We start from the raw sequence: 14,554 nt of genomic DNA on the forward strand, positions 1-14,554 counted from the left end.
TTTTAGGGTGCACAGGCTTCAGTAGTTGTGGCACACAAGCTTAGGTGCCCCGTGGCACATGGAATCTTCCCCCAAAAGAGATCAAACCTGAGTCCCCTGCATTGGCAGGTGGGTTCCCAACCACTGAACCACCAATGAAGTCCATCATGATGCATTATTAATGCAGAATGATTAAAATCTGCTGCTCTAGCAGAAAGTAGGGGACAAACGTGAAAAGCAGTGACTTGTGAGAGACAGAAGAATCAGAGTTGAGATGGAGCTAAGAGCCCTGAAAGAGTAAGGTGGGTATAGCCAATAGGAAAGAGTACCTAATAGGAGATACCTGCACACAGAGAAAACCCTGGTTATCTACAGAGTCCTCCTTGATACTCTGCAGAGCACTGATCTAGGTATATGTGTGAGGACAATATCTGAGGCCTGGGGAGGATGGAAATCATTGGAAAAGATTAAATAGTATTCCAGTACTTATAGAGCATCATGGATAGTACCTGTTTCCACAAAGCAGACTGAAAAAATGTTTAATTCTTGGCTCATTGGGCAGGATATTCATAAATATCTTTCCTCAGTAGTGAGAAATAATTAGCTTCAGGGAACACACTATTGTGGATCTCTCTAACAAATGATGATGATAGACCTAAAAGGATCAGTGTTTCCATGTAAGATAACTGTATCCCAAAACAAAGCTCAAAAATATTTATAGAAATACAAAAATATTTAGCATCCAACAAAGTATAGTTCATAATGTCTCCATAATGGCTCCAACCATAGGTTACCAGGCATGGACAACAGCAGGAAAATATAATCCATAACAAGGAGAATAATCAATCAATCAAAACCAATCCAGAACTGACACAAATGTTAGAATTAGCACACAAGAATAGTTATTATAACTATATTATAACATAACTCTATTTGCTCAGGAGTTAAGACAAGCAAAATATATTTTTAAAAGACCCTAAATCAAACTTCTAGAGATAAAACTACATTATAAGGATTGAATTAATGACAGATGATACAACAGAAGAAATGATTAATGAACTTAAAAGTAACAGTAGAAACCATCCAGAATGAACTATAGAGAGTTAGAGGAGCATCTTTCATCTAATGAGGTGACTTTTGGTGGCCTCCTGGATAGCTTCAGCATGGAGGCCACCAGAAGGACCAAGCCATGATTAGAAACTTGGAACTTTTGGCCTCACCCTCCATCTTCCTGGGAGGAGAGGGTGCTTCAGATTGTATTAATAATCAGTTATGGCTCAGATGGTAAAGAATCCACCTGCAATGCAGGAGACCTGGGTTTGATCCCTGGGTTGGGAAGATCCCCTGGAGAAGGGCATGGCAACCCACTCCAGTATTCTGGCCTGGAGAATCCTCATGGACAGAGGAACCTCGTGGGCCACAGTCCATGAAATAGCAAAGAGTCAGACACAACTGAGCGACTAAGCACAGCACTGTATGCCTACATGATTTAGCCTCCTTAAAATCCCTAAGCTATAGGGTTCTGAGAGCTTCCAGGTTGATGAACACACCCACATGCTGGGAGGGTAGCACACACTCAACTCCACAGGGTCAGAAGCTTCTACAATCAGGACCCTTCCAGATCTCACCCTATTCATGCCATCCAGCTGTTCATTTATCATGAACCTTTATCATGTCCTTTATAATAAAGTGAAAGTGAAGTGAAGTCGCTTAGTCATGTCCTACTCTTTGTGACCCCATGGACTGTAGCCTACCAGATTCCTCCATTCATGGGATTTTCCAGGCAAGAATACTGGAGTGGGTTGCCACTGCCTTCTCCAGGAGATCTTCCCAACCCAGAGATTGAACCCAGGTCTCCCGCATTGTAGGCAGACGCTTTACTGTCTGAGCCACCAAGAAAGTCCCTTTATATTAAACCAGTAAATAAAAATGAATATTTCCCTGAGTTTTGTGAGCTATTTCACCAAATTATCAAACTGAGAGAGAGTTGCAGGAACCTCAGAATTTGTAGTAAAGTTAATTTGGGGACTCATTAGTCACAATTAGTATCTGAAGTAGGGGGCAGTCCACGTACTGAGTCCTTACTCTGTAGGGTCTGTGCTAATGCCAGATACTGTCAGAATTGGGCTAAATTGTAAGACACTAGCTTGGTGTATAAAGAGAATTAGAGACTTTCTTTTTTTTTTTTTTTTTTAGTTTTTTGAATGTTGAGTTTTCTTTTTTCTTTTTTTTTTTTTTTTGCTGTTATATATTTTCTTTTTTTTACTTTACAATATTATATTGGTTTTGCCATACATTACTCAGCCATTAAAAAGAATACATTTGAATTAGTTCTAATGAGGTGGATGAAACTGGAGCCTATTATACAGAGTGAAGTAAGCCAGAAAGAAAAACACCAATACTGTATACTAACGCATATATATGGGATTTAGAACGATGGTAACGACAACCCTGTATGCAAGACAGCAAAAGAGACACAGATGTATAGAGACTTTCTTAGTGTGAAAAACCAACACAGATAGTATCAGAAGTGTTGTGAGTAGATAAATAGTTTTCCTTTGCTGTTAAGTCAATTGCTAAGTCATGTCTGACTCTTTGTGACCCCATGGACTGCAGCACACCAGGTTTCTCTGTCCTCCACTATCTCATGGAGTTTGCTCAAGTTCGTGTCCATTGAGTCAGTGATGCTATCTGATCATCTCATACTCTGCCAATCTCTTCTACTTTTGCTTTCAATCTTCCCCAGCATCAGGGTCTTTTCCAGTGAGTCAGCTGTGCACATCAAGTGGTCAAAGTATTACAACTTCAGTTTTAGCATCAGTCCTTTCAATGAATATTGAAGGTTGGTTTGTTTTAGGATTGACTGGTTTAATCTCCTTGCAGTCTGAGAGACCCTCAGGAGTCTTCTCCAGCACCATAATTTGAAAGCATCGATTCTTTGGTATACAGCCTTCTTTATGATCCAACTCTCACATCTGTACCTGACTACTGGAAAAGCTTGTAGCTTTGGACTATATGGACCTTTGTCAGCAAAGTGATGTCTCTGCTTTATAATATGCTGTCTAGGTTTGTCATAGCTTTCCTTCCAAGAAGCAAGCATCTTCCAGTTTCATGACTGTAGTCACCATCTGCAGTGATCTCAGAGCCCAAGAAAATAAAATCTGTTACGGCTTCTACTTTCACTAAAGTTTTCCTTAGCTAATATTTAAAAAGTTGAGATACCGAGTTTAATGCCATTTCTAGGGTCTGTGATTTTCATGCACACAAATAATCAAGAAATGTAAAATAATAGGTTCTAGATCTATTAAAAAAGCTGTGATATCCATGTAAATTTTTTGAAAAAAAAGTGGAAAGAAGATATTATGAGCAAGAGCTTTTCCCAGGGCCCATGCCAGAAAATGCCCCAGTTGAAAAGAAATTCACACACGAGTTTACCAATTTAATCTCTGCTTGCAGGAGGTTTTGGCTGTATCTGCTTTCTTCTCTGGTGTGTTTTGGTTTATGATGACCCTGTCACTCATCCATGGATAAACATTACAGAGAAAGAATATATCATATCCTCCTTGGCCCAACAGGTACACATAAAACTCCAACCTTCTCCAGAGATCTTGTATCAGCATCTGAATTTATCAGAGTGACTACAAACGTGTGAGCATGTCTCAGATCTTACTATTCTGATCAGCAAATTTGTTTTCAGGTCAGCTCTACTAAGCAGCCTCTTCCCATCAAAGCTATGGTCAGATCTCTACCCATCTGGTCCATGTGTGTTTGCTGTTTCAGCCATCAGTGGTTAATTAATATAATAATTATATATGCACCAACTTACATTAGCTCTGTGTTCAACATTGATATTAGAAATGTGAGTATATTTCCCTCCAACCATTCTTCCTGTTTGCATGACTCTCAAATTACTCTGTCTTCACAAATCATTCATCTAGAAAAATTTACCTTTAATTACCAAGAAATAATTTAACAGTCATGTGAGTAGCTTGTCTGAAGGTATGATGGAAGGGACCACTGATTTTCTTAGGAAAGTATGATTTCAGAGTTGTCAGTATGATTATTAGTGATTTATCAGTATAAGGTGTGGTCTCACGGCCTTTATTATGATGGTTTAACTCAATGTTTTCCCTTCAGAGTGGTTTCCTGTCTGCCCTTCCTTTCATTATTGCCTGGGTCATTTGCCTCCTGGGAAGTTACCTGGCAGATTTCCTTCTGACCAAGAATTTTAGGCTTGTTACAGTGAGGAAAATTGCCACAGTTCTAGGTAAGAACAGGGCCAAAATATCTGATAATTTACAAGGCATACAACATCCAAAAATGTTTGTTGTTTAATTTGTCTGTTCCTCATTCCTTAGGAAATCTCCCCTCCTCAACATTCCTTTTGGTTCTGCCATACGTTGCCTCCAACTATATCATAGCAGTGAGCCTTCTGACGCTGTCCTGTGGACTAGGCCTGTTATGTCAGCCAGGGGTCTATATCAATGCCTTAGATATTGCTCCAAGGTAGGACTGTAATCTCCATTCTCATTTTCATACTTTCTGAAAAAAATTTAGCCTGCAGACTTCTGGAAGCTTCAAACTTTGCAAACTTATAAATCATGGGCAATGATGACTGTGGCCATTTTCAGGTATGTGGAGGGAAGGGCATTATTGATTTGCCTCAGTGCCTATCATGGAACATACACAGAGCAAGTCTTTTTGACATAATTGCTATTAACATATGATATATTCTGGGGCTGAAGCATGCTGCCAAACAAATGTGGATCTAGCCTGAAACATTCCTGTCACCCGCAGGCATTCGAGTTTTCTCATGGGAGCTTCAAGGGCGTTTGCACAGATATCTGCTGTCCTGGCTCCCACTGTCAGTGGATTTCTTCTCAGTCAGGTAAGGTTTTCTTGTCAGGGTCTCTTAAAATGCTCTGCCAAATCCACTCATAATGATAATAGCATAAGAAACGTTTTCACATTTTGAAGAATAAAATTACATCATGAGTAACTTTGTCATGAAGATCAATGTAGCAAAGGAAAATACAGAACAGTTTCTTTCGTGACCTCATTCTGAAACCAAAGCACTCCCTGGTGATCCACGGGTAATTTCCAGTCTTTGAAATCACACAGTGACTTACATATCCTGTGAGAAGATGATGAATCCATGCATATATGCAACTTGTCATGTCTTCTGCAACACTTTGAAATTTTCATTTGCATAACCATACAAAAGCAAAGAGATAATGAAAGCAAATATGTTTAAGTGTCTGGTACATGCAGGGAGTATTATAGGTATTTCATATACACTAAGGGTGTTCTTTGGAAGAAATGATGCTAAAGCTGAAACTCCAGTACTTTGGCCACCTCATGCGAAGAGTTGACTCATTGGAAAAGATTCTGATGCTGGGAGGGATTGGGGGCAGGAGGAGAAGGGGATGACAGAGGATGATTTGGCTGGATGGCATCACTGACTCGATGGACATGAGTTTGAGTGAACTCCGGGAGTTGGTGATGGACAGGGAGGCCTGGTGTGCTGCAATTCATGGGGTCGCAAAGAGTCGGACATGAATGAGCAACTGAACTGAACTGAATCTAATTTATTGATTCTCATACTAATTATGAAAATAAAGTATTAATATCCTCATTTCCTGATGATTAAAATCTGATAGGATGTCTTTCCACTGAGAGGATATAGAATCAGAATTCTTCTTAGACCTATCTAGCTTCAAAACCCACAGTCGTCTTCTTGTGAGATTCTTCTTGCACTGGAGAAGAAGAAATTTTATTAGTGTATATATATGTAAATATATATAGAGAGAGTCATGATTCGCACAAAAGAGAAAGTGTTTGGCACTTTGATAAATAATGACAAATGCAATTCTGGAGGTTAAATGTAAAAATCCCTAAGTCCATTTTTTAAATTAATTAATTTAAATCGGAGAGTAATTACTTTACAATATTATAGTGGTTTTATAAAGAACATTCTGAATCCATTCTGAAATTCTTTCCATCAAATTATTAAGCTGTGTTTAGGAAATGAATTTCTATATGAAGATCTACTAGTGAACATTGTCTTCTAAACTATTAATGTGAGTTTCATAGGAAAAGGGAATAAAAGGAGTAATACTTACTTGAACCTTTGTTTCCTCAGGACCCTGAATTTGGGTGGAGGAATGTCTTTTCCTTGTCATTTGTCATTAACACATTAGGACTGATCTTCTATCTTATCTTTGGAAAAGCAGATGTCCAAGACTGGGCTAAAGAAAGAAAACTTACTCATTTATGAAGGTAAAGAGTAATGATTTCATCTATGGTTAAAACCACAGAGGCACTATTTAAACTTTTTAATTTTTATTTTATGTTGGAATATTACATTTTTAACTCTATGTCATTTTTCTTTCTTAGTTACCCCACTTTGGATGGAAAGTCATTAGGTACTTTATTTCATAAATGAGAAGGCTTCAGTGGTGGACAAACAGAAAAAATTTTCCTTGCTGTAGCTCTTTTCAAATCCGAGATCATTTCTTTATTTTACTCAGACTTATTTTTGAGGAAAATATCAGATGAATGAAAATCCAAATAAAATGATAGCCAAGAAAAAAGTTGTCATCTTTACAGAATTAACAATGGATTCAAAGGAGCTGCTGTATGGGACCCAGTATACTAGATTCATAGATTTTGGATCTCTAAGCAGGAAACAATGTTTTGAAACTCTTAATGCAGGGCAATAACCTCACTAATGCAATGGTTCCTCCCATTTGCAAAAACGAATACTGATTTATATCTGTTGGGCTCAGTATAGTCCGTGTGTTCCTTCCTTTGTGTGCTCCACTCCCCTCTATCCTGCTCAGGCCCCAGGAGGCTGACCTGTGTGGTTTGCACCCCACACTTTCTCTCCTGCCTTCTGCTGGATTTTCAGGAGAGGCAGGAGAGTGAGGATAGGAGTATTTATCTCTACTGTTCCTCCCTATGGAGACTGCAGGTGGCTGGTCCATCCTCTGCAGTTCACAGCTCCTAGCGAACAACCCTCTCCATACTTTCTTGTAACATCTCTCTCCCCCTGTCCTTTCAAACCTTTTTTGGCCTTTATGTTGCAAGCCCTGGAATATCTTATGGTTTTCTTCCCACTGTCTCAGCCCTATGTCTCATTTAATAGTGTCCTCAAATTACCCACTGCAATGTTTCTCCTTCTAGGATCCAATGATTTCAGTAAAGTCATATATAAAGCTCAAAACATGACATAGATCAGTATTTCTTTAAATTATAACTTGTGGTGTCAGTAGGTCATAGCATGTTCAGAGGGACCAGAACTACATTTTAGGTTGCTCCCCGTGATGATCTTTACCAAGTAGAATAGATTATAGCCATTAAGTTATTTTGTATAGAATTGATGTTATGGACACTAGTTCTGCGTGAAAAATTAGGGCAAGGATAAAGAAGGTCACATTTGAATAAGCAAGAGCAATTACTGAGATTTTCCATAGTCTAGAATCTAAACCCTTGGAACACTCGAGTAAATTAGACACAGTCCCTATTCAAATGTTGAAGATAGACATAATATACATGGCAGTGCATTATCTTAGGTACAATAGCAGGGGAACATACAGGTCATTGGAGGAGACAGATGAGGGGTTCTAATCCTAAACTGAAGAACAAAGGGGAGATCTTCTGCAGGTAATTCCTGATCTATATGTTAAATGAGGAGGGTTATGGTAAAATTTCCCATGTTGGAAAACAACTTATGCAAAAGCATGAAAGCAAGAAAAAAGATGGATTCTAAAGGGAGTCACTTGCCTACATGGTCAGTTAGTGAAGGACAGAAGATTAAGGTAGAGAGGTGAGTGTGACAGAGCATGGAGGTCTTGTTTGCCATGTTAAAAAGCTTGAAGAGTATCCTAGCATTGATAGTGACATGGGCAGATTTTTTTTCTAGATAGAACATGCTGGCTCAATTCCAGAATCAGGGAAACTAGTTAGTGGTCCACACAGCAGCAGTGAGGACTGACCTAGCGCTAGAAGAGCTAGCATGGAAAGAAGAAAGACATGAATAATGTTCAGGAGGTAGAATTGAAAGATCATGGCATTGGGTTAGATGGATGCAGGAGAAGAGAGGAGATAGGAGTCCTGAGCCTCTAACCTTAGATATGGGATAGAGAGTGGTCTGAATATCTAAGCCAGAGAATTCAGGAAGAGTCCTTTTCAGGGGGAAGACAATGATGACTTTGAGACATGAATTAGTAGTAGAAGTGGGATAAACAAGCAGGTGTGTGTATAACTTTCCTGGACTGCCATAACAAAATACCTCAGGCTTGTGGCTTAAACAGTAGTAATTTATTGTCTCAAAATTCTAGAAATCCAAAAGCAAAATGTCAGCAGAGTTGGTTCCTTCTGAGATTTGTGAGAGAGAATCTGTCTCATGCCTCTCTTCCGGTAGCTCCAGGCATGCTTTGGCATGTAGACAGTTTTCTCTGTGTGTCTTCATCTCATCTCCCCTCTCTACATTTCTGTCTCGGTGTCAGAATTTCCCTGTTTGGGGAATTCTCTGGTGGTCCAGTGGTTAGGATTCAGCACTTCCACTGCTCTTGCCAGGGCTTGATCTATGGTCAGGGAACTAAGAACCCACAAGTCACAGATGCAGCCAAAAAATAAATCCCCTAATTTATAAAGATACAAGTCGTATTTAATTAGTGCCCACCTGAATGACTTCATCTTAACTTGGTTATCTGCAAAGACCTTACTTCCAAATAAGGTGACATTTGGTTCTGGGGGATTTCAACATCTTTGGGGGAGACAATTCAATGCATAACAGCAAGTCCAACAAAAAGCCTGACTGTATATCTGAAACTTGCAAAAAAGACTGGGATAGAGACAAAGATATAAAAGTATGTATGCTCAGTACTAAAGACCTAAATGTGTAGTGCTCAGGAAGAGCCTATGAATGAAAAAATACCAAGCCAAAGACAGAATGCCAACATTCAAGGAGTGGAAAGAATAAGAAATGCCCACACACAACAGAGATTAAACAGTCAGACTTGTACCTGTGAGGAACAATAGGAGGATACGACTATCATGGGAACTCACGGCCTTAAAGAGAGATGGCAGATCAACAACAAGTACACTGCAATTCAGTTCGGTGAGGTCAGGAAAGGAACACAATCACCTTGTGATTAGTAGTTCACTGGTGGCTTTTTCATGACATATTCAGCAGAGACATGGGTATGCAGGTCATTTTGCAGTTTGATGGTGGGTGAAGAGGAATGAGAGAGCAGAGGAAACAAGATAATTATTTTCAGAAAGTTTAGTTGGGAAGAGGAAGGGATGGGAATATAGCCAGAGGAGAACAGAGGGAAAGGAAGAGTGACCTAGTGGGGAAAGGAACCTGGCCCAGGGAAGCTTTGGGGAAGAAACGCTGGAATGGGAGTGAAGTTATGGAAGGACAGGGTGAAGAGACGGAGCAAGGTCTTTGAAAACACAATAAGGATTCAAATATAGGAGTCTGCCTTATTTGAAGGCATATAGAAAGAAAATATATAGAAAGAAAATGTAAAATCTGAAACAATCTTTAAGAATGGGATTCCAGGAAAAAGTCCATCAACAAATGAAAAAACAACCTACTTAATAGAAGAGAATATTTGCAAATGATATGTTTCCATGCATGCTAAGTCACTTCAGTCATGTGCAACTCTCTATGAACCCATGGACTGTAGCCCACCATGGGATTTCTCTGTCCATGGGATTCTCCCGGCAAGAATACTTGGAGTGGGTTGCTGTATCTTCCTCCAGAGGATCTTCCCGACCCAGGGATTAAACCTGTATCTCCTTCAGCTCCTGAATAGCAGGTAGATTCTTTACTGTTGAACCACCAAGGAAGCCCATCATATGTTTGAAAATGGGTTATATCCAAAATATAAAGAACTCATACAACTCAATAATGAAAAAAACCGACTTAAAAATGGGTAGAAGAACTGAATAGACATTTTCCAAAAGAAGGCATAAAAGTGGCCAACAGTTACATGAAAAGTGCTCGACATCATTAATCATCAGTGAAATGCAATTCAAAACTACAATGAGATATCATCTCATACATATTAGAATGTCCATTATCAAGAAAATAATAGATAACAAGTGTTGGTGAGGATGTGGAGAAAAGGGACCCCTGTACAATGTTGATGGGAAGGTAGTGGTGCAGCCACTAAAGAAAACAGTATGGTGATTCCTCAAAAAATTAAAAACAGAATTATTGCATGATCCAGCAGCCCCAGTTCTATGTATCCAAAAGAAATAAAAACAGTATCTCAGACATCTGCTGCTGCTGCGTCACTTCAGTCGTCTCCGACTCTGTGCGACCCCATAAACGGCAGCCCACCAGGCTCCCCCGTCCCTGGGATTCTCCAGGCAAGAACACTGGAGTGGGTTGCCACGCCCTTCTCCAGGGGATCTTCCTGACCCAGGGATTGAACCTGTGTCTCTTAGGTCTCCTGCATTGGCAAGTAGGTTCTTTACCACTAGCTCCACCTGGGAAACCCCATGTTCATTTGATTCACTCCTTTTCATTGTATTTAAATTCCATTACACACATGAGTAGGCATTATGGATGATATAATAATTATCCCAGGAGGCTGTGGAGAAGGCAATGGCAATCCACTCCAGTACTCTTGCCTGGCAAATTCCATGGACAGAGGAGACTGGTAGGCTGCAGTCCATGTGGTTGCTAGGAGTTGGACATGACTGAGCGACTTCACTTTCACTTTTCACTTGCATGCATTGGAGAAGGAAATGGCAACCCACTCCAGTATTCTTGCCTGGAGGATCCCAGGGACGGGGGAGCCTGGTGGGCTGCCGTCTATGGGGTTGCACAGAGTTGGACACGACTGAAGTGACTTAGCAGCAGGAAGCTGTTCTTATACAAGGTTAGCTAATTCAACTCTACCCATTATTGACCTAAACCACACAAACATATCCTAATTTCTAGCCCAAATTAAACATATTCTCACTTAAGCTTTGCATTATCAATATTAAACAGTTGCACCCATCACTTCATCACCCAGCACTCATGGTGGCCAACAGAATGGAGACAGATAGTGGTCTTAAACAACTGTGATTAAAAACTGGTCAAAACATTCAAACACTTAAGACTATACGAACATATTTCTAGTGCCCTGCCTCCCTCCAGTAGAAGCTTGGAAAGGGCCCCCACAAATGACAGGTTCTTGCTGAAGCTGAAGCTCCAATGCTTTGGCCACCTGATGTGAAGAGCCAACTCATTGGAAAAGACCCTGACACCAGGAAAGATTGAAGGCAAAAAGAGAAGAGGGTGCAGAACATGAGAGGGTTAGATGGCATCACTGACTCAATGAACATAAATCTGAACAAATTCTGGGAGATAGTGGACAGGGAAGCCTGGTGTGCTGTAGTCCATGGTGTCAAAAAGAGTCAGACACAACTTAGTGACTGAACAAGTGACTGAACGACAACAATCTTGTCACTGAGAGCACTAAATAGATGTAACTGACATGCTGAAGGCCCCGACATTCCAAGGCTGTGCCATGCTCCTTTGAGTCTCCAGAATAAGCATTTTTAATGAATATCTGGTGAACTGAGTTAAAGCACTAGTGTATGGTCAGGCCTCTCAAGGTGGCTTATCTCTTAGTCTCTGTACATCGCCTGCTTGACCTACACATGCTTCACCTACACTCTATTCACAGGAATGTGCTTTCCACTGCTCCTTAGGCCAGAACGGCTCCACCTGCTAGTTTATTAAAGGGAAACAGCTGTGCTCATGATCGTTAACCTGAAGGGCTGGGAGGGAAGTGCCCTGGCTGTTGGTTTCCCTGGTAACTGATGAGCCAACCTCCTTGATGTCATTCCCCCTATAAATGGTAACCTCCCCCAGGCCCAGTCCTTCCGTGTTTTGCTCCTTGGTTGCCGTATGCTGTGGAGGTGCTGCTCTAGGACCTGGCTTCAGACATATACGGTCTCCTGTCCAATAAGCCCCTGCTGTCTTCATCACTGTCTCCAGGTTATTTCTTTGGTCTCAAGGCTGGGCAAGTACAAGGCTTGCAGGGTGCAGAATGGTGAGTCAGCCAGAAGATGGAGGAAACTCTTGTGAGTGCGAGATGTTAGGAAATAAGGACAAGGAACAGAAAGTTGCAGGGGTGACTCTGAACATGCGGGCTGTTCACTAGCATATGGGGCCTTGTGGCAGCTGTCTACTATGAGAAGCATCTTTCTCTTTCCATTATGTTGACAATATCCTGTTAACCACAGAGCCTCTTTCTAGTTTAAAAGTAGCAGGCCCATGATCATGGCTCATTAGATTCCAAAGAGATAGCTGGTGAATAAGCCACTGTTTGGGGTCTAGAACAGCTGTGTGTGGGATTCAGGACCCCCCATGGACATAAGTAGTGATGAGGGAATCCACTTTTGCAGCCATGAAGTTCAGGAATGGGTCGGTGAGAATGACACACAGTGGCATCTTCCCCTGCCTCACAACTCCATTGCTGCTGGGGCTGCAAATGAGTTGCTTCAACATTTGAGACAGGAAACCCACTCCTTCAGCAGTGAACACATCCCAGGAGCAGTGGTCCCAGTGCTGACACCATCTTAACTCAGAGGCAACTAGTCATGCCATCGAGTTCACTAGTTGACCACTGAAGGACTGTTGCCAACTGTTGGTCAGGACAATAATGCACTTTTGCCCTCATCATTGGATCTTCCCCAGTGAACCACATTGTAACAACATGGCCCTGAGACTGGCAGGTAAGTCCCATGGTTTGGATTTGCAGCCTTATGGGGAAGAAAATTAGAAAGGGACTTACAGGTTTCACCTGTCTCCTCCTCCTGGGCCCCACCTAAAAGGACTAAGGTAACTAATCTAGGCCCCCTACTGGAGAAGGATGCCATTCTACTAACCCTGAGGTCTTGTTATATGATCTCGCCAGTATTCAGCCCTCAGCTATGGGGTCTGCAGGTGGATGGGTAGTGAGGTCCTCAGGCCAGGACAGAAACCCCAGGCAGGGGTGCTATTACCTCAGAATGCAGGTACTGCTTGTATTTTGCTTAATGGTCATGCTCTCCCCTGTACTGCGCCTGTTAACTTATGTCTCATCCCTAGTCTGAGCAGAGGAAATCTGTTCACAGACTGGGTGACAATAGTGGTCTCCCTATGAAATGAGTTAGATTGCTGGGTCTACAGGGAGATGCCAGTGTGGTCCTCCTTTGGACCTTCCATGAAAAATTGACCCAATAAGGGCCTGACTAAAGTTTGCCCACCTCTTAGACTCCTAACACTCTTTAGCTGCTATCATCTATATTGCATTTGTGGTATTTAGTTGCAGTTCACCTCTGCATGCCTAACCCCAGGGTAATGTGGAAGGTCAGTAGTGGGGGAGCAAGATTGTAAGGATCGTGCAGGACGTATAGGGGAGGGGTGTTTTGTCAGGCCGCTCAAGGTGGCTGTTCTCCTGCTCTCTCTACATCTGCTCATCCCATGCCTGCTTCAGCTCCTCCCTACCCACACTACCGACCATCCTTCAAACTTGCTGCAGCCCCAGTTAATGATTGTTCTAACTTTAGATCAGAGCATTTCCATTATAATTACTTATCAAAGGGGCCATGAGAGGCATGCCCCTCTGCTGGTTTCCCTGGTAACCAATGAGCCAACTTGACTCAGTCCCCCACGTGAGCATGCTTTTCCCCCTGCCCCTTAGGCCAGAATGGCTCCACCTGCTAGTTTATTAAAGCAAAACATCGGCCCTCATGATGGTTGTTAACCTGAGGGGCTGTGAGGGATGTGCCCTTGTTGCTGGTTTCCCTGGTAACTGATGAGCCAACCTGATATCAATTCCCCTATAAATGGTAGCCTCCTGGCCCCACCACCCCAACCCAATTAAGACTGCTGCCACGTCCTGCCTGCCTTCCTCCCCACATGGGGTCTGTCACTCCAGAACCTGGCTTCAAACATGTAGGATTCTCTATCCGTTACACCACTGATGTTTCTGTCAATGACTCTAGGCTTATTCTTCAGTTTCGAGGATGGGCAAGTACAGGGCTTGCAGGCCTGTGGGGTGCAGCCCAGAAACCAATATCTTCCAAGTGTCCCTTCCCACTTCATTGCATGAGTTTCAAGCAGAACTATCTGTCTTAAAGAGATTCTGGTAAAACTGCTCCTTTAGTTTTTAACTGCAGACCCCTCTCTCCTCATGAAGTCTGAAGGGCTGAACCACACTCACTTTTACTCTCTAAATAATTGCCCCTATTTACTATGCCATTGTTACTGAATCAGCATTATTGAGATTCTGTGCCTGGCTCCATCATTCTTTTTCTTTTTCTTTTTTTCTGATTTTCCTCATTCCCAGAGGATCTTTAGTCACTTATGAAGACATTCCTGGTGAGAATTACTCCATTGGATTTCTCCATAAACCAAACATATTTTGATCTGACTATTATTAATAGAAACAGCTTAGGTTCATCCTGAGATAATCCCTACCTTAGCTATATGTGTGCTAAAAAATTAATGTAGAGGTTCTTTCCCATCAAAAAGAAATCTTCAACTACATGCAGTAACTGCAATACACATCCTCCA

The 14,554-nt window shown here is 41.6% G+C and overlaps 1 protein-coding gene across 5 annotated transcripts in view; it reads left to right on the forward strand.

Annotated features, from left to right (window-relative positions):
- SLC17A3 (solute carrier family 17 member 3) overlaps positions 1 to 6,565 on the forward strand; it is a 36,846-nt gene extending 30,281 nt beyond the window's left edge. For all 5 annotated transcript variants that reach the window (NM_001075787.1, XM_059880343.1, XM_059880344.1 and 2 more), the window contains 7 exon segments: positions 3,436 to 3,554; positions 3,677 to 3,838; positions 4,117 to 4,246; positions 4,338 to 4,485; positions 4,777 to 4,867; positions 6,122 to 6,258; positions 6,376 to 6,565. In NM_001075787.1, coding sequence (NP_001069255.1) covers positions 3,436 to 3,554; positions 3,677 to 3,838; positions 4,117 to 4,246; positions 4,338 to 4,485; positions 4,777 to 4,867; positions 6,122 to 6,256 — 785 coding nt within the window. In that variant the 3' untranslated portion in view covers positions 6,257 to 6,258; positions 6,376 to 6,565.
- Positions 6,566 to 14,554: the final 7,989 nt, after the last annotated feature.

The sequence above is a fragment of the Bos taurus genome, chromosome 23, assembly GCF_002263795.3.
Source record: "Bos taurus isolate L1 Dominette 01449 registration number 42190680 breed Hereford chromosome 23, ARS-UCD2.0, whole genome shotgun sequence".
NCBI lineage: Eukaryota > Metazoa > Chordata > Mammalia > Artiodactyla > Bovidae > Bos > Bos taurus.